Source organism: Lipotes vexillifer, unplaced genomic scaffold (genome assembly GCF_000442215.2).
Source record: "Lipotes vexillifer unplaced genomic scaffold, Lipotes_vexillifer_v1.1 scaffold1164, whole genome shotgun sequence".
Taxonomy (NCBI): Eukaryota; Metazoa; Chordata; class Mammalia; order Artiodactyla; family Lipotidae; genus Lipotes; species Lipotes vexillifer.
The window spans coordinates 693,028-713,972 of record NW_006788578.1 but is presented as its reverse complement, the minus strand read 5'-3'; the positions used below and the strand labels follow the sequence as shown (position 1 = coordinate 713,972).

The 20,945-nt window shown below is 36.3% G+C and overlaps 1 protein-coding gene across 1 annotated transcript in view; it reads right to left on the bottom strand.

Moving 5' to 3' along the window:
• CBLB (Cbl proto-oncogene B) overlaps positions 1–20,945 on the bottom strand; it is a 213,974-nt gene that overhangs the window by 184,038 nt on the left and 8,991 nt on the right. The window contains exon 2 of the mRNA XM_007461677.1: positions 16,222–16,472. Within this exon, the coding sequence (XP_007461739.1) occupies positions 16,222–16,472 (251 nt within the window). The remainder of the gene's footprint in view (positions 1–16,221; positions 16,473–20,945) is intronic.

Genomic DNA, 20,945 nt, shown 5'->3' with positions numbered 1-20,945 from the left:
AATGTTCATCCAAGATCTTCATATTATTTGTACAGATGGAAAGAAATAGGCAAAGAATAAAAAGAATAACCTAAAAAGGCATCATATATGAATTTATTTTCCTATACCATGAATAGCTCTAAAAAGTAGCTTCAATCTAAAAAAAAAAAAACAAAAACCTCTGAAGTCATATTTCACAGAAATTCTTTGTGAAAACTGAAGAACTGAATTTTGAATTATCTGTAACAACTACTATCTCATAGTGAAGAAAATCTCTAGTAGAGCTATGGGAAATTAAAAATAATCACCATGGGGACCTCCCTGGTGGTCCAGTGGTTAGGACTTTGCCTTCCAATGCAGGAGGTGTGGGTTCGATCCCTGGTCAGGGAGCTAAGATCCCACATGCCTCAGGGCCAAAATACCAAAACATAAAACAGAAGCAATATTGTAACAAATTCAATAAAGACTTTAAAAAATGGTCCACATAAATAAATAAAACAACCTTGTTTTTAAAAATAATAATAATCACCATGAAGAAAAATGAACATGAGCTTACTAAAAAAGGAGAGATAAGATAGTAGGAATTTTAAAATGTTTAAACCAACTTAATTCTGAACTCCAACTAGGAATTTTAAATAATATTATTTAAAATTACACAGAAAAACAGTTTTATTCTAAGGCACACTGGGACCCAGAAAACTTTTCACACTCTTAAAAATATAACCTACTAATTCCCCATGAACTCTCAACTACATGCAGTAGATTCTGCTTCTGTCAAAGCTTCAATGACCTGTAGTGAATTGGAAACTTCCTAAAATAACATATAATTAAAATTCTTTACAGTAGTCTGAGATTGTAATACAGCAAATAAAGTCCCGTTCTCACCTTGTTTACTTGCCATCTGTCTCTTTCTTAAATGTCAAGTACTGAAAATACGAAAGAATTCTAGTTATCTTACTCCCACATAAATGACAATTTACAATAAATGCATACTAAGAAGACGTTAACTTGCTATGGGAACGATGCCACACGTATAGCAGAGGAAGTAAATAAAGAGCAGTTACATAATGGAAAGTTGTCAGGGACAAAAGACATCCACACTGATCTTTAAATGTAATGGGTACTTTGGGTGACTAGAGGAAAATATTGTTTGCCTTTTGAGTCTCATCTACAAAACTTTTCCTTCCAACCATAAAGTCCTGCCAAAGATGTACTAGGACCACCATGTTGCACAACTTCCTGGAGTGCCATTTCTCTAAGGAAACAGTAAAAGGGTCAAGACAGATCTGCCTAAGCCACCTTCCCTCTGTCAATGGTTTCTGAAATCAGAAGACCCATTCAGATGCTACCAAAGACTTCCTCATCCCCGATCAAAAAGATCTACTGTGGTTATCTGTGTCTAAAACCACCTCCCTGGAAATGAAATGTAGATTTGGGAGTGTCCCCAATCTTGCCAAAATAAATAACATTAAATTTTATTATGTAAGAAGAACTATTAAGATAAATTGAAAAGAATAACTCATGGAGGGAGGTTCCCAAATTAGTTTGGGGAGATACCGTGAAGACATCACAGAGGCAACACGAAACAAAAAAGAGGATATAATCTTAAGGACCGGGTTTTGACCTCCACAGTTATAGGAAGAGGAAAATTATTTGGCAAAGATTTCCGGGCAGGTTTCAGCATTAAAATATGGCCTGAGAAATGGATGGATCATGGCCAATCAAAATGGTAAAGTTGAGATTACTGACATCCCACACTAGTTAACTTACAAAAACACACAAAACCACCCCCACCTTGGTTTAGTGAGTCAAAACAAACTGCTGACAAATCCTCACAGCTATGTGAGGGGGCGTAACAATGATACACAGTGAGAACACACATGTCTCTGTTTTCCTTTAAAGTCTGTTTCTAAGTCTGCATGGTTGATGTAAGAGAACAGCAATTCTTTCTTTAAAAGCCCTGTCTACATATTCAAAATGTCTCAGATGTCCCTCAGAGCTGGTATGCTCGTGCCCCGCCCTACCAAAAAAAGTTTAAAAAGCTTTCAGCTTTACAGCAAGAATACCAGATCTAACTGTCCAACTCTGTCTTTTAAAAGGGAAGAAAAAAAGATGGCGGTTAAGGAAATACACAAATACCAAAAAAAAAAAAAAATCTTAGCTAAAAATTGAAAACGAATTTTCAAGTTTGAAAATCCTTATCTGTAACAGGGAACTCCATCAGTAACAACACAAGATGATCACCATAATAAGACGTTTTTTCATTTGTGCACATGTATTTATACACTCCCTGAAGAGTCATGAAATGATATAACGACGATCTGCTGCACAGCAAGTAATGAAGAGGATGAAGCACTTCTGTCAATAACATATACCAAACGAAACTGGACTATACATGTCGAAAGCATAGAGTTTTGGAGGATTCCCCAGTTGCTGAAAAGTTCTGTGCATTCAGGGTCATAAATACAACACAGCATAAAAACAAAAGCAGTCTTTGAAGAAAATGTTAAAATAAGAGGAAGTGAAAACATTCATAAGAGCTCAGATGGAAAACTAGTATGTCAATAGGAAAGCTGTAAAATATGTTCACTGCCATGTGTAGTTTGTAGGAACAGGCAGCATGGTGGCACTATGAGTTTTTCAGGGGTTTATTTCATAGGTACTAAGGGTAGCCATAAGGACACTCCATTAAAGTGATTCCAAATCATAGTAATTTCACCAACTTTATCCAAAAATGTCACTACATTAAGGATATTTTGCATACACAAAGAATTAAAAATTGGGAATTCCGTGGTGGTCCAGTGGTTAGGACTCCACGCTTCCACTGCAAGGTGCATGCATTCAATCCCTGGTTGGGGAACTAAGATCCCACAGGCCAGCCAAAAAAAAAAAAAAAAAGGACAAAGGATTTCAACAGACATTTCTCCAAAGAAGATATACAAATAGTCAGTGGCACATGAAAAGATGCTCAACATCATTAGTCATTAGGGAATTGCAAATCAAAACCACAATGAAATACTATTTCACATCCACTAGGATGGCTATAATCAAAAAGACAATTACAAGTGTTGTAAGACAGCCTATGGAATGGGAGAAAATACTGCAAACTATATATCTGATCAGGGGTTAATATTAACAATATATAAGGAACTCGGACAAGTCAATAGCAAGAAAACAATCTGATTAAAAATGGGCAAAGGATTTGAACATACATTTTCCCAAAGAATATATACAGATGGCCAACAGGTATATGAAAAGGTGCTCAACATCACTAATCATCAGAGAAATGCAAAACTACAATGAGATATCACCTCACACCTGTTAGAATGACTATTATCAAAAAGACAAGCGATAAGTGCTGGCCAAGATGTGGAGAAGAGGGAACTCTTGAAAGAAGCCACTGTAATGAGAAGCACGTGCCCACAGCAAAGAGGTGCCCCTGCTCGCCGCAACTAGAGAAAGCCCGTGTGCAGCAACGAAGAACCCCAAGGGCCAGCCAAAAAAAAAAAAAAAAATTAAGAATTCCTGTAAAATATAACCATTCTATGATAAATCATAGTGGTATTACTGTGCTTATGGACATTTTTTTCCTTCTAAAATCAATGGCACTTATTGCCAAATCTGAAAAAGTTGATATTCAGAGTTTATCTACAAATTCTAAAAGCTAATAAGCCTTTGGACACTTCACCAGACACTTTCCCATGTAACACTTTCATTTTCTCATGTTTCTAGGCCCTAGTAGTTCATAAACGAGGAATAAATCAGAATTTTCAAATAATCCTACAGTAATTCTAGAGAAACAATCCTATATTTTCGTGAGTGTTGGCCACCTCTGAAGCACTGTTCTTGATACTGTGGAAGATACAAAGAAGTGATTTTTGCCTTTAAACAACATATAATGAGACATTTTAAATGACCTGTCTTATCACCATTTTAAGAAGATGGCAATATCTGACAATATACGGTTGGTTAAGGGTCACAAGAAAGGTCTTGATAAATGTCAGAGGGAAAAGAGATATTTTGGCTGCAGTGATCAGAAAATGCTGAAATAACCTATGAATGGGGCAGAGTGGGAGCTTCAGATATACCAATAATAAGAAAGAGGGTCTGCTAAATGGGGAGGAGGGGACATAGGAAGATGAAGGGGAAATGGCAGGCTAAAAGGCTGGCATGCAAAGGTAAATTCCAAGGATAGTGATTAGGCCAATCTGAAAAGAATATAAAAAAGAATTTCAATCCTTCTTTTCCAACAAAACTCTTCCAAAAGCCTTTCAGAAACTTATCTGTCTTGGGATCCTTTAAAATGACTTACAATTGGGAGTGGTCACCTACCTACAGTGGTGATAAAGGAAGCTTAGAAAAGTGAAAAGAGTTCTGAACAGATTTGGGCTTTCTAGCCTCACCTGTGCCATTTCAATGATCCGAGGTGACTGTACACATAAAATGAGATGACTTGACTTGGGGATTTTAAGAGCAGGCAGGATAGCAGAAACAGCTAGGGTACTTTTAAAAACGTGGAAACTCACATCCCAACTGGTAAAGGCAGAGGTATTGTAGGAAGTCAGGGACCTATACTTAACCATTCTAGAGGGTTAGAACGCATCATTTGGTCCATGGGCTATGTACAGAAGCCCTTAGATTAGATGATTGTCAAAGACATTAATGACATATTTTGTGTACCTTGTGTTTAAAAAAAAAATACAAAAAAAAACCCTACAAAAAAAGTTTAAATTTATCACACTTTAAAATTATATACAAATTAAATACATCATACTGACACAAGATAGAAAATAGGGGTCTAATAAAGATTTAGCTCTCAGTCATTGACTCCCTGCCATTAACATTTTATTGTCCTCAGAAGATCACAATGATCAGTAATTCATAAAGTATCACTAGCAGAACAGAATAGAAAATCAAGAGGAAGAAAATGTTTATGTTAAAAATGCCAAGTTTCTACGACTGCCATAGAAGATTATATCAATAATGCAGGGGTCAGTAAACTTTTTCAATAAAGGCTCACATAGTAAATATTTTCAGCTTTGTGGGCCATATAGTCTCTGTGGCGACTACTGACGTCTGTCACTGTGGCCACAGAAAGATATGTCCAAGTACCACTGAAATTTTATTTACAGAAAGAAGCACAGGCTGGATCTGGCTTACAAGCTGTAGTTTGCCAAATACTGGTAAAGTGGGTGAAAGATTGTGATAAATTACCAACTTTACGACTTCAGTTGCTTTATAAAAACAAAATTTTTACATATCCAACTTTGTGGAGAATAAACTAAAATTAGAATTATACAGGGGGAAAAAAAAATCACAAAATAATTGGTAAGGAGAATTCTGTTTCTTAGGACTCGAATCCGTGCAAACCTACTTTAATCGGATAAATGAGACCTGGCTGACAAAAATAGAGATCTTTAGTCAACTTAAATTTTTCTAAATTTTTCTCGAAAAGAATAAACTTGACAGCTCCACATGCTGTTACAACCATAGAAAATCAATATACCCCATAAAAAACCTTTAGAACAAAAACTGAAATGTTCGCAGTATCTACAAGATGAGTTACATTTTATTTTCATTAATATATCTCAGCAAGGAAATACTTAGGTAACCTCTCCCATTTCCTTAAAGGAAAAGACTTTGCTCACCTGGAGAAATTAAACTCTCTCTCTCAAACACACATGTAAATACAACAAAAAAGCATGTTTCAGATAAACAGTCCTGAACTTAACTAATATAAGCTGTCTTGCAAAAAAACCACAAAAGTTCCTTTTACTGACCATCTGACATACGACATCAATATTGGTTTAATGAAGATGAGAAAACACCTCATTTTCACAAGTATAAAATATGCTAATTGCTCGAATGAGTCTTCCTGAGACAATACCCTTCAGCTGCCAACAGCCGCAGGCTCACACATGCCGACTGGTAATAAGACATCATTTAGAAATACATCACACGTGAATATATAAAATTCCTGTCAAGTCATGTAACCTCCAATTTAGCTTCTCCAGATAGAAAATGGAATTGGAATACCTACCACACATTTCTGAGGTATGTTTGTTAACAAAGATAATAATACAAGGCTTATAAAACATAATTTCAATCTTCCTTACCTATTGAAACTAATTATTTGCTTTCAATTACTTGGGTCTGAACATAAGTTTCCAGTCATCAAAGTTTAAAAGAGAATGAGGTATTATTCAATGAAAAAAGGAAACAGAATTGTTTTCTCTTTTAAAAGATAATGAGTTCAAGATGAAACTGTCTTAGTAAATTTGTTCCTTCTTTTAATTTTAAATATTTTCCCCTAGAAAGCCAACAAGAATAGAAAAAATTTACATCTAAATGTTTTCACTATTGTTCTGGATATCACACTTTTCAGGCCTAAAAAGACCTAAGAGAATCTGCTGGAGGGAACAAGTTGGTAGAAAGGTTGCTGGACAGCTTTTTGATCAATAATATAAAGAGGACAGGCATACATAACTGTTGCCCTTCTCTCCTCAGTCTTGTAGCCTTAAAAAAATATGGAGCTGCATCAGGAATTCTACAGACATTAGGTGACAAGAGTGAGGACAAACCCAACACACTAAGGAAGGACATTACAAAGTTAGAAAGAGCTTAGTCTCTGACAGCACTGCTGAGAATTATATATCCCTATATATGTAAACTACTGTTGCTCAGTTATTATTACTTTTATCCAAACCCATTCCTAATTTATGCAATTTATATACTCAGCCCATGTTGATAAAACACTTTTAAAACTGTACTGTCCAAAATTTTGATGAATACTTTAAGGCAACAGTTGGCAAACCACAGCCCCCAGGCCAAATTTAGTCTACCACAATGTTTTTCTAAATAAAGTTTTATTAGAACACAGCCATTCCAATTTATTTACATACTGTCTATGTCTGCTTTCCTACTATAAAGGCAGAGCTGACTAGTTACCAGGGACCTGCAAAGTCTAAAATATTTACTGCCTAGCTCTGTACAGTTTGCTGACCCCTGATTTAAGCCACTCAACATGCCATGTTCAGAAATAATTTACTCTTGTTTTCTAAAATCCTTGAGTTGATTCTCTAAAATCTTAATTTGAAGTCATACTTATAATACTTTATATCTTAATAGTAAAGACACAAAGTGAACGTGTAGGCTCCTCTATGCCACCAATATGGAAAATACTTCCCACATTTTTTTTTTTAATTTGCAATACAGAAAACTTTGTAAACATAGATTTAATGATGATGATGTAAGTCGTAATTAACTATTTTAATTAATCATCCAGAGCTTATCACAAAAATAAAAGAATAAAACAGGGATTCTTAATCAAGGGGTAATCAGGGCTGCTAGTAATATTGTAAATTAATTAAATATACATATTCATAGTACTAATAATTTCTAAAGAGATGGCATTTTATAATTTTATACATTGAAATCAGTAAGAATGTTATAACAAGATACTTATAAATTCACTTATTTCAATTTATATAAAAATTTTATTATTGATGAAAGTCAATTTCACCATGCTTTTCAATATACGCGTAAAAATTAATCAATAAATTAATTCACCGAGCTTTTTATTATAAACCTGAGGGGAAAAACTACAAAATTATTTGAGCTACAGACCCTTCAAAAAATAATTTTAAGTAATTTGTTTAGCATTATCTTCTTCCGAGCAAAGTTTTTCACACTTTCATGACATATACTCTATTGAGTTTCAATTTTCTTTCCCTTCCATAGTATAAATTGTGCTGTAATCGGTCACTGTTATGGGTGAACTGTGCCCCCTAAAAAGATATGTTGAAATCCTAACCTCAACCCTACCTAGGAATGTAACCTTATTTAGAAATAGGGTCTCTGTAGATGTCATAAAGGTAAGATAGGGTCATTAGGCTAGGCCCTGAGTCATTATGACTGGTGCTCTCCTAAGAGGTAAATTTGGACACACACACAGAGAACACCAGGTGATGACAGAGGCAGAGATTGAAGTTATGCTGCCACAAGCCAAGGAGTGCCTGGAGCTATCTATCAGAAGCTACAAGAGTCCTGAAAGCATCCTGCCCTAGAGAGCTGGAGGCAGCATGGCCCTGCTGACATCTTGATTTCAGACTTCTAGGCTCCAGAAGTGTGAGAGAATCAACTTAAGACAACATAAACTTCAGGTCTGTGGTAATTTGTTACAGCAGTCCTAGGAAACTCATAGTCACACATCTATGATTACATGTGATTACATCACATGATCAGATGTTCAAAGTAACACATTTCGAAAATAAATCTAAACTGTCTCTGAGTTTAATCTGTTCCTCAGTGATTCTACCAAATAAGACAGGCAGCCTCGATCTCTCTTTATGATTTAAATCTATAAATGGGTACTTTCTGTAATGACCTATGCGTATCCTGCTATAATTAACACATCTATAAACAACTCATGTATAAATGCAAACTCCAACAAGAACTCATGCTCTGACAATAATGAGCTTAAAGAGACAAAGATTAATATTAAAATGGGTTTAGAAAACAATATTCCTGAAGCACTTTATTTCAAAACTGTGAGATATGAGTACTATTTTATGACCTACCCAATTAGTGCTGGAGGCTAATCTGTTTGGATTCCCGGCAACTCCACTTCTATGTTAAATCACCGGGAAAAAAAGATGCTTCTTGGACTAGATTTCCGAGCATTCCTCAGGCTATAGAATTATCACTGCAGCTTGTCTGTTTTATAAACAAACTTCAATTTAGATTCGTAAAAATCTGCCAAAGGAGCTCTCTTTAACTAAATAACAAATCTGCCACTTGAAAGACATCATTCATCAACCTTCTTTGTGGGAGTATTGTTATTATGAAACTGAAAACAGGCATTCTTTCTTGAGTGCTTCAGGATTTTAATTATCAAATTTGAATGTCACCAGATATTTACTGAAAGGAAAACATCAATTTTAATAAACTGCCTTAAGACTGAAAAACATAAAAGGTATTCAACCATATAAGTGACCTTGAGTCTTGTGAGTTGGCTTACTGTCTTAAGATATAATGGTTATCACTCAGCAATTTATGAACCTTTAATCAACCCTCAAACTGCAAGGAAAAAAATTCTCCAATTTTAAAATCAAAATATCACGTGTATATAATATATATTTTGACCTGGAAGGAATTTAAATGAATTGCAATAAAATTTTTAATACTTAATAAACCAGGTGTTAGAGACCGAATGGTATTAACACAGGGCTGGGGAAAAATAGTAAATAAACAGCAAATAAATGGATTAATTGTAAACACTTTATTTAAAACTTAAAAACAGGGGACAGTGGATTTAGTCTTAAATTTGAATATCTGAATAGAAGAATAATTTGTGTTCTTTCATATTTTGAAAATATATCCCAAAGAGGAAACTGCTAGAGAAACCCTTCACTTTTGACTTACATGAAAATCAACACATAAATTACTTTGTATCCAGTTAGCAAAGCAGCATGGATGGAGTTGGCCATAAAGTCCTTAAGAGTCAAAGATTCTGCAAGCTCTCACCTGCCCACTCTGACAGACTCCCTTTGTTTAACTTTGAAAACATTTGTCTAGAAAACTTTCTTGTGGCCTCTACTCTCATAGTGTGTTAAAGAAATAAGCCCCTTTATTTCCAAACTTTAGAAAAGTATATTCACATCTCTCAGATGCTTTAAATATGAATGAAAGCATTCTTATCAAGACTAAATAAACTTTCTATTCATTCATGATAAATTAATCTCAGGAAGATATTCGCTTTTTCTAGAGAAAATTCCATTTCCTACTTGGCAGACATATTTCTACTTAAAAGGATTGATTAGTATTTTCCTCTGAATCCAAATTATATATTATCCTTTTAAATGTCACAAATTAATCTTCTACTTCCTCTGTTCTTCCACTGAAAAGAAAAAAATGCCTAGAATGCAGATACATATAGAAAAAATTAAATAGCAACTGAGTATGTTTGTATTAAAATACTTGTGTTTGGGCTTCCCTGGTGGCAGTGGTTGAGAGAGTCCGCCTGCCGATGCAGGGGACGCGGGTTCGTGCCCCGGTCCGGGAGGATCCCACATGCCCTGTGCATCCGGAGCCTGTGCTCCGCAGAGGGAGAGGCCACAACAGGGAGAGGCCCGCAAACCGAAAAAAAAAAAAAAAAAAAAAAAAATACTCGTGTTCAAACCTATCAGTAACCTATTTTGACTTACTTAGAAATCATATTTTTCTACTTGCAACTTGTCCCTTGTCCTCATGAAATGCAAAAGAACTGCAATTTTCACCATTCGTAAATAAAAAGAGAAACAGAAAGATTAGGTTAATATTTTAAATATAAAATTGTTTTTTTAAAGGAGTATAAACCATTCCCTCTCGCATCATTAAACAATAGATACTTCATAGAATAAATGGAATGCATTCAATACTGTACAAATTATTTATAGATAACATAACTTCCCTAAGATTAATTCTCCTGCAAATGGTTACTGTAATAATAAAAAAAAAAAACAGTATTTTTACTAGAAACTACTATTGGATTTGCAAAACTATTTAACAGGCTGATGGAGCAACAGTAACATTTAGTCTCAAACAAATGACATCTTCATTTGTTGATGCTGAAATGTCTTAGCCAACAAATACTGTGAATATCCAGAAAATAATTTAAAGACTGAAAAAAACACTACTGAAATCAGGAAACCAACCAAGGTTACAAAGAAACCTTGGAGGAGAAATGGCATTACACCACCAGATTCCTGCATTCTTTCCTCATGTCCTTCTCACAATGTACAGGGCTGCCCAGGAGAAAATGTGGAACTTGATGTGGGATCATAAACAAGGCCATTAACCTGTGAGATCCCATAATAATTAAAACTATTCCACAGAACCCAAACTGTGTACACAGGTCAATCTCTTCCTATGGTTAAACTGAAAACCCACAAGGAATTTCAAAACTGCTTCCATGACCATGTAATCAACAAGTACTCATGTTTATACCAATTTAAACATTTCAATTAATGCATTATTCTTTGGCCAAAGCAATGTTGTCATACAGTGTTATGAGGAATGCAAGCAAGTTGGTTTGCAGCTTTGTGTTTTGTTGCTGCCCTTACTGTTATTATTGTTGTAACTGATGTTTTGTTTCAACTTTTAACTTAACCATTTCTCTTTAGTATATCAGTTTCAAAATGTTCTTGGTACACTATCTCATGAATTACAACACAGGCATAAACAGCAAGTAGAGTGATTTGTAGTTCTTTAGAGGGGAAGGCACTTTATTAATGTAGCAGGCTATACGTTTTTCGCTGTTCAGCCAAATGGTCAATAGAGAAAAAGATTTTGCCTGATGCTCCTGAAGGATTTTATATAAAGGCTAGTATCATCTAGAACTAATTTTTTAATGTCAAAATACTTTTTTAAGAATATATATCATTTAGAATGAGTATTATTATACAAGCTATGCACACTATGATTTGTTTTCTACAACACATGTGCATAAGGAATGGTCCAGGGGCTTTCAAATGATATTAATAATAAGACAACATCTGTGTATTACTCTTTGGCATGAATTTTTTAAAAGCCTTTATTTTTTTCACAGATAGGTTATCAAACTCAGAGCTATTTTTCCACCTCAGTTGACTTCTGGTTTTGTTCCAGTGGTTGCAAACCGGAGTGTGGGAGGGAAAAATGGGTTGTAGCACTCTGGTTCACTGAAGCGGTTCTAAAATATGGAAAATCTTATTATCGTTATGCCATCACCTCTGGGTGCTCTAAAAACACACAGTGTCCAACACCAGGGCTTGAAGAATAGGAGATTAATACATAACTTTTTATATGAAAGAGTAAATATTGTTTTATTTAAATGGCCAACTGAAGAAACTGCCAGCCACATCACTGAAGAAAGGCATCTCCTGTCAATTTCATATTTGTCACCTGTAACTACCTTCACACCCACTTTGGCTTTTGCCACTAAAACTTTAAGCAATATGTTATAAAGTTTCTCCTCTTTGTGCTTGAAACTATAAATTGTCCCTTCTCTACATGATTCCTGAAGCCCACTCCACACATTCACTTGAAAACGTTATGTGTGCCAGAAATCACTGAATTACTCTTCCCAGAAATACCAGCTCAGAATGGTTTAGACACTGCTGGAGAAGCACCAACTCAGTGTGAGGTTCAGCTGTTTGGGGAGGAGGGGGAACTGGGGAAAAAGTGATACTGGAGAAGGAAGAGATTTACTATAAACGTCAAGCGAGGCATGCAGACTGCCTCTACCAGAAATCATTATTCCACCCATTCTCAAAGCAAAAGGCTTGCATTACGCACTCTTAATATCTATTTCCACAGCAAATAAACTTACCTAACTATAATTTCTACCTTTCTCCCACTACACAGGGAATACACTGCATGCCATTTGCTATATCTGTTTATTTTTCTATTCATTATATTTATCACATTTGTGTGAAATTGCCTTAAAAATTCGGGCTACTCATATTTTAGCAATCAATCAAAGCACAGCTAGTTCAAAATTGATGCCTGATTTTTTCCCCACTTGCCCTTACATTTAAAACAAATCCACAAAGAAGTTTATTTTTGATACAACAAGAACATTAAAATAAACATTTTGATTCATGTACTCATAAAGTACAGAATCTCTCAGGGAAATGCTGGTTTAGTCAATGAACTCCAAATTACTATTTCTAGTGTTACTGTCCTTCGTTTTTAGCTTAAAAATACTAATGTCCTGGGCTTCCCTGGTGGCACAGTGGTTGAGAGTCCGCCTGCCGATGCAGGGGACACGGGTTCGTGCCCCGGTCCGGGAGGACCCCACATGCCGCGGAGCGGCTGGGCCCGTGAGCCATGGCTGCTGAGCCTGCGCGTCCGGAGCCTGTGCTCCGCAACGGGAAAGGCCACAACAGTGAGAGGCCCGCGTACCGCTCAAAAAACAAACAAACAAACAAACAAACAATACTAATGTCCCTAGTAACATTATTTACAGAATAAAAAAAAAAAGATTGTTCAGAGAATTTATAATATTCCCAATTAGAAGTGTGTAATACATGTTAGATAAGAGTCATACTACTAAAAAGAATATTCAATTGCCTACCAACCCTGAGAACATTCTAAGAAGTTTCTTTTATATTCTATAGAGCAAAACATCCAGAGTTCCATGTACAGTGGCACGTTTTAGCCTCAGTTACACTTGGAAATCTAAGGGTACACAGAAGTGAATGTTTAAAAATACATTCCTAGGGCTTCCCTGGTAGTGCAGTGGTTAAGAGTCCGCCTGCCGATGCAGGGGACACGGGTTCGTGCCCTGGTCCGGGAGGATCCCACATGCCGCGGAGCGGCTGGGCCCGTGAGCCATGGCCACTGAGCCTGCGCGTCCGGAGCCTGTGCTCTGCAACAGGAGAGGCCACAACAGTGAGAGGCCCGTGTACCGCAAAAAACAAAAACAAAAACAAAAAAATATATATTCCTACTAAAAGAAACATAAATCAGAAACATAAATCAAAAATTTATGTGTTGTTACAGTGTACCAAGAATAGTACATTATTATGAATTATGATCATTTATCAAATGTAAGTTTTGCATAAACACAGTGGCCACTGAACATTATCAGAAAATTGAACATGGATGAAAGAAAAATCCAATTAGAAATATGCTATACCAGCACAGAAGCTAATAAACTTTATTTTAGAATTGAATTTAGGACAGTGACAAAATTTACTTGGACACTTAAAACACAGAATTTAGAGAATTGCCTCATTGTGATCAGTTAGCATTATGCAATCTGTCATCATCTATGGAAATCTACACACAATCAACCAAAATTTATAAAGATTCCACCATGATATGCTCCCACATAAAAAGCCAAAAAAATCTAAATTTATTTATGAAATGGTAGCTGTAAGACATTTCCTGAGTTAGAAATGTTTCAAGTTTCTAAAAAAGATGTAAAAGTGAGATACAAGTTTACCCCATCATATATTACTACATCCAATTAAAACACTTACACCACTCAAATTCCTAGTCCTAGAAGTTACACACCTTCTCACTGATCTAATAACCTAAAAAGTAAAATTTCATGGATTACATTGCTGTATCAAGAAGAATCTCAGGGCTACCAAATGTGAGAAAGAAGTGTAAAGATGTTTCTAAAACAAGTTAGTTTTATTAGATCTACGTTAAAACTACAAGGCAAAAATACAGTTTTAAACACAAACATCTGGCTTCCCATAACCTTGGCCATTCTTGGGAAGTCTATAAGAAGAAGCAATCACTATGATATTTCTATTCCTTACTTCTGGAACCTTGTGGCAATTCAAAATGCCCATTAACAGAGCTTGAAGCTAAAAGGCAGAGCTTGAAGCTAAAAGGCAGCTATCTAGAAGGGTCACCACCCTCAAGATGTATAAACTGTGGTCCAAGAATATTAAGTTATGAGCCCATAGTTACATAACTGGTTAGACTCCTATGATTATGTTAGGATTCATCGCTAATTTAGAGAGCAAATTATAAATATGTAAACATTTATGCCATTTTACCTTTGGCAGAGGGTTTTACTATGCTTGAATTTGACGGTTTTACTCACTCTGGGTATTTGTTTGGCTGCTATTTACAGACAACTTCAGAGTCTATATACCTAGATAACTGAATTTTGTTACACAATCCTATGTTTCATTAGACTATATGAGACTACTGTTTCTGACCTGAAACATTAGAGATTTCTTAGAGGTTTTTCCTATATCTAAGAAAACTAAAATCCAGAGACGTTAAGAGTCTTAAACTAAAATTCACCTCAACTACATTAAGACATTATATATTTTAATTAATATTTATTTTCCAGTCTGGAAATCTAAATAGACTATCACTATTGGTGAATATTCTAGATAGAACTTAAATGTCCCAGAAGTGGAAAAACTCTATTATTTGCTCTATTTAGTTTAAGATAGATCATGAAATTTAACGTTGAAATAGCCAAACAACAAACTTCAATGAAGAGTCTCTAAGTCAAAAATCCTCACTATAAAATGAGGATTCAGTTGATGTCACTTCAGTCATCACTGCCCCTGCTTCTCACTTAATAGTCAAAGTATAGGAACTGAAGTTACATCTTCCACCCATTTCTTGCACACCTACACCTCCAATCAAGACTACGTCCTGAAGACACTGTCCAACACCAAATGCTGGTGGAATGGAGCAACAGGAACTCTCACTGCTGGTGGGAATGCAAACAGTACAGCCACTTTGGAAAACAGTTGGGAAGTTTCTTACAAAACCAAACATAGGCTTATCATAATATCAAGAAATCATACTCCTAAATATTTGCTCAAATGAGCTGAAATCTTATGTCCACACAAAATCCTACACACCAATATTTATAGCACCTTTATACATAACTGCCAAAAATTGGAAGCAACCAAGATGTCCTTCAATAGGTGAGTGGATAAACAAACTGTGCTACATCCATGTAATGGAGTATCATTCGATAATAAAAAAAAAAATCAACTATCAAGCTATGAAAAGACATGGGATAACCTTAAAGGCATACTGTTAAGTAAAAGAAGCCAGTCTGAAAATGTTACATATTATATGATTTCAACCATATGACATTCTGAAGAAAGCAAAAACTACAGAGACATTAAAAAGATGAGTGGTTGCCAGGGCTTCCAGAGGTGTATGATGGAGGCAGTGGGGGAGGGAAGCAATGAATAGGTGGGACACAAGGCATTTTTAGTGCAGTGAAACTATTCTACATGATACCATAATGGTAGATATATGACATTATTATACATTTGTGGAAACTCTGAGAACCGTGCAATACAAAGAGTGAACCCTAATACAGAGTATGAACTTTAGTTAATAAAACTGTATCAATACCGGTTCATCACTGGAACAAAAGTACCACCTTTTGCAAGCTTTAAATAATCAACGAAACAGCAAATGGCGGGAGGGAGTATACGGGAGCTCTATTTTCTGAGTCATTTTTCTGCAACCCTAAAAATGCTCTAAAAAATAAAGCTATTAAAACAAAATAAGAACACTGTCTCATGAACTGGCTATTGACACAGAAAAATTTGTGTAAACCTGTGTAAAACTACAAGGTTTAAATAATATGGAAAGCGAATACACAAATGCAATGATATTTCCCCCAAAACAAACACATGGTAACATTCATCCTAACTGTGAAACAAAAAGCAACATAAATGACCTCAACCCTGAGAAAAATAAAATCTGAAATATTCTTACCTGTCCTGCGACTGCTCTTCGTACATCCTCTCCTTGCCTTCTTTAAAGAGTCTTATTGCTCTTTTTGACTTTTTCATTAGACTATCAATGTAGATTTTAAAATATTCATTCTCACTGAGTTGGGCAAGTTTCTGGTTGTCGTCATATTTACTCAATATAAGTCTCAAATGCTGATATGTATCAGGTAAAATATCAAGTATATATGGTGGGCTATTCTTCAACTGAAGTTTGGGATTTTGGCACAGTCTGACCTAAAAGAAACAAAGACAGAAATAAAACACTTTCATATGAACTGCAACACTTTCTTTCACAGAAGAGCTGAGAAAATTATCAAACTATGTACTATCTCTTTGCCTTGCATAATATACATTTTGATTTTAAAATTATCATCAGCAATCTACAAAGAATCTACATTCCCATCTGTTTTCATACAATTAAATACTATTTTCTTCTCTTCTCATTCAGTTTTTCTATGTCAGACCTTAACTTTCAACCCTGAAAGTTTTCATTCTCTCTTCAACATCCCATTGTTCACAGCTTAACAGAACACCTGTGCTAATTATTATATAGGTGTTCTGTGCTAATTATTATATATCACTAACAGTCTCTTTTTTAAACAAAAATGAGGGAATGGGCCTCATCTGCTGGCCCATTTTAACATCTCACATTCAGAGATTATTTTCCCAGCTAAAGCTCTTTGATAGATTTTAATTTACGTTTTGGTATATTGTTCCCGAACCCTGAGAAGACTAAAAACAGGTGCTCTTTTAATAACTGAATTATTAAGTAGTAAATGGGTGTCAGGTCAGAACAAGCCTTTTCCACCTCTTCACATTACATCCCAGGCCTGGAAACACACGTTTCATAACAGATCAGTCATTCCATCAGGTGCCGCCCAACGACTGGGGCGTTCAGGGCTGCCTGCATCACCATACCTTCTGCTAGCACGAAAAGGTAGTAATTCTACTACTATATTCACTTCTTTCTACATGTTCATGTGATTTAGTCATAAGTAATTTTACCCATCTCTCATTCTTACCCCTCCAATCACAGCATAAAGAACCATCCAATTAAACAACTGTTTAAATAAACTCATTGGGAATTGCACAAGTGTGTACATAGCGTAAAGGCACACACTTTTACTAAAGGCAAAATGTACACATCAAAGCAGAGTTACTGAGAAGCTCATGTAGCATAAGCTTGAGGGTCCCTCAGACACTTGGCCCTCTTCTAAAGGTCTCGTCATACATTTTTTTGTAAAGTTTTCGAGAGCAAGATATTTTTACACACAGTTAAGATTTCTGTCTTTTTCCCAGTGCAACATCCCTTCTGTCAAACTTAACCTTCTGCTGGGTGGCACTGAAGGAGCTGGGGGCATTTTTGGAGTCTGGCTAATGGGAATTTGAGTTGAAATACACTTAGTTTGGCTTTAGTGGAAGGTACATGTAAGGAACGCAGTCACTTCTGGAACTAGTTAAATCACTGTCAGCAATTGTGATACAAGAATGGCTTCAGGAATATTTCAAGTGTTCATGGTGCTGACCAGCCCAGCACAGAAGCAGGAAGGTCACGTTTAAATTTCGTAATTTGAATGTGTCCAATGGTACCCAGAATTGGAGGCATACGTGGGCAATGGAAGAGAATCAAAGCACAAAGTGTACAGAGGGCTCCTGGTGGCACAGTGGTTAAGAATCTGCCTGCCAATGCAGGGGACACAGTTTCGAGCCCTGGTGCAGGAAGATCCCACATGCCGCGGAGCAACTAAGTCTGTGTGTCACAGCTACTGAGCCTGCGCTCTAGAGACCGAGAACCACAACTACTGAAGCCCACGCGCCTAGAGCCCGTGCTCCGCAACGAAGAGTAGCCCCCGCTCACGGCAACTAGAGAAAGCCCACGCGCAGCAACGAAGACCCAATGAAGCCAAAAATAAATAAATAAATAAAATAAACAAAAAAAATAAGTGTACAGAGTCTAGATTATTTCTCTGATGTTTGTGGACTTAACCATTTCTTTTAATGGTCTTTCTTTTCATACCCAATTTTTTATTTGTACTTTTTTCTTTAAAAGGACCACTCTAAATTTCAGGTTCCACAAAACCTCGATCCACTTTTGGGTACCCATAAAAGTGCCCCAGCCAAATGAAAAAGACTGAACATAATTTCAAGAACCACAAACACAATAAATCAAGGAAATGACAAATGAAAAAGTACTCTTAAACTTACTTTCTCACTTGCTTCCTTTGAGAAATGACCATATCTTTTGTGGGGGAAAAAAGTCTGGCTCAAAGTATCAAGCATCCGCCCCTAATTTAAGACAACAATTTCTCACATTAACTAACGGCGTTCTATCTCCCTCCTCTTTGTACACAGTGCCTAAAGCAGAACTGTCTAGCATACAGTACAGAACTAATAAATGGATGTATAGATGGTTGGTTGATTGATTCTGAAATTCTTCCTATGTATTTTTACACACAGATGTTATTATATGACCTCCTTATTTTCATGATTGAACTATATAATAGTATTTTCTCCCCTAAAGACAGATGAAGTCCCAAATATATCAATGATTTAACAAATCTTGCTTGAAACAAGATGGTTTTTCAATTCTTAAAACTAAAAGATAATATCACGAGTACACACAAATTTCAAAAATATCACCACCAACATCCTACAGCAGGCAGTTTAATTTCAGCAACATAAAACTTGGTACAACATGTTGCAGAATGATAAATTATTAACTTGTAGTTAGGGGGCTAGGCAGTTTTAAATTCATTTCCTCCAACTGGTGAATTTTTTAACTGATAAATAAAAAATTTTTCAGACATTCCAAATCACTGTTCTTTAATAGATTCTTTTAAACGTTACAAATTTTTAATTTACTATTTGCTACCTGGCCTTTTTCTCATTTGTTTTATTTAAATTATAATTCTATCTGAGTATTGATTTATTCAGTAAAATTGTTTGAATAACTACTATATACCAGGTACTGAGCTTAGTGCCAGGAAATTATAGATGACTAGGGAATACTTCATGCCTCAAGGACTCTGGCAGAAGAGACCTAGTTCTCTATAATTAACTTGGAGCAATGTAATTCTTGCTCTAAGGGATCTTAGTAAAGATCCTGTCCAGTCCATTCATTTTTCAGATAAAGAAACTAAGAACTACAAAGATTAAGGCGACTATTGAAAAATCATTAATCCAACACAAGAGTCTGCATCTTATGAACCTCAGCCTGATCTTCTTTCTAACTATATCACAATTTAATTAGAATTAGGCATATAACTAATGATCCCTGGCTAAACTCATTTACATTTTTATTTTACTCCATTTGCAAATTTACAGGAACTTGAGGACCCATTTGTTAATTCTACAAACATTTATATGTCAGGCATTGTTTCGGGCCCTATGGAGTACAGCAATGAATAAATCACACACCTGTTCTCAAGGAGTGTTCTAGTGAAAAAGACTGGTGGCTTAGAAAAGAATGACAGGAGAATCAGAGTGCTATAATGGAGGAGACTACAAAGTGCTAGAGGAGGAATGAAGCAGACACATCTACGTGGCAGGGCCATGAAAGGCATACCTAAATTTGCAAAAGGAATATTCCAGGCAAAGGGATGTGCAGAGGCTTGAGAGGCCCCAGAGAGATGGGTGTGTGAAGAGCAGTCAGTGAATTCTAAAAGGTGGGGGCATAGGAGCTCCTGGGTGGGTGGAATGAGGAGATCTTCAATAGGCTAGAGTCAGTTCATCAAGGTCTTTGTAGGCCACACAGTTTTGTAAATCTGCACTTGGGCAAGTGCAATATAAAATGCTGAACTACTACTGCATGCCGCTGACTGTGCAGTTCATCAGTTGGATTAGTATTAAACTGTGATTTATGTCAACTCCTGCCGAAAATTGCCGAAAATGAATAACCCTATGCCAGGACTATGACTTCCTAGCAGGTCAAATTCAATTCGATTCAGTAAATATTTATTGAGTGCCTGCTATGTGCAAGGAACTGTGAAAGCCAGGGTGAGAAAAATTGCTTTTCTAAAACCAGTATTTTAAGGAGAAAAATCAAGCTCACCATTTAAGGTTCAAGTTCATATTCGAATGAGTCAGACTTCTAGAAATATCAAAGTCACTCCCTAGAATGAAAGCGGGTCCCAACACAGGAGAGCTTTCACAAAGAACACATCTACAGTCACATTATACACTGATGGACTTTTTAGGGCACCAACTGGTACATTAAAGGATTGGTTCATTACTCTTTGCTTTTGAACTAAAAGGTAAAACATTTAATATTGGAATTGGGCTAAAAATTCCATTATAGTCATTGGCTCAAAGGATTTTAGAGTTAAAGAGGACCTTGGAGGTCACGAAGACCAACTCCTTACTTGTTACATAACAATATTTAAACACAGAAATGGAACCTAGTTAAGTTTACTGCTCAGACCCCTGCTGTCTGGACTTACAAGTCAGGCACTCTCTCCATAACAGTAGACAGCTGCCTAATGTATTTCTTGAAAATGTATTTAAAGATTTTTAGGGCTTCACTGGTGGCGCAGTGGTTGGGGGTCCGCCTGCCGATGCAGGGGACGCGGGTTCGTGCTCCGGTCCGGGAGGATCCCACATGCCGCGGAGCGGCTGGGCCCGTGAGCCATGGCCGCTGAGCCTGCGCGTCCGGAGACTGTGCTCCGCAACGGGAGAGGCCACACAACGGTGGGAGGCCCGCGTACCGCA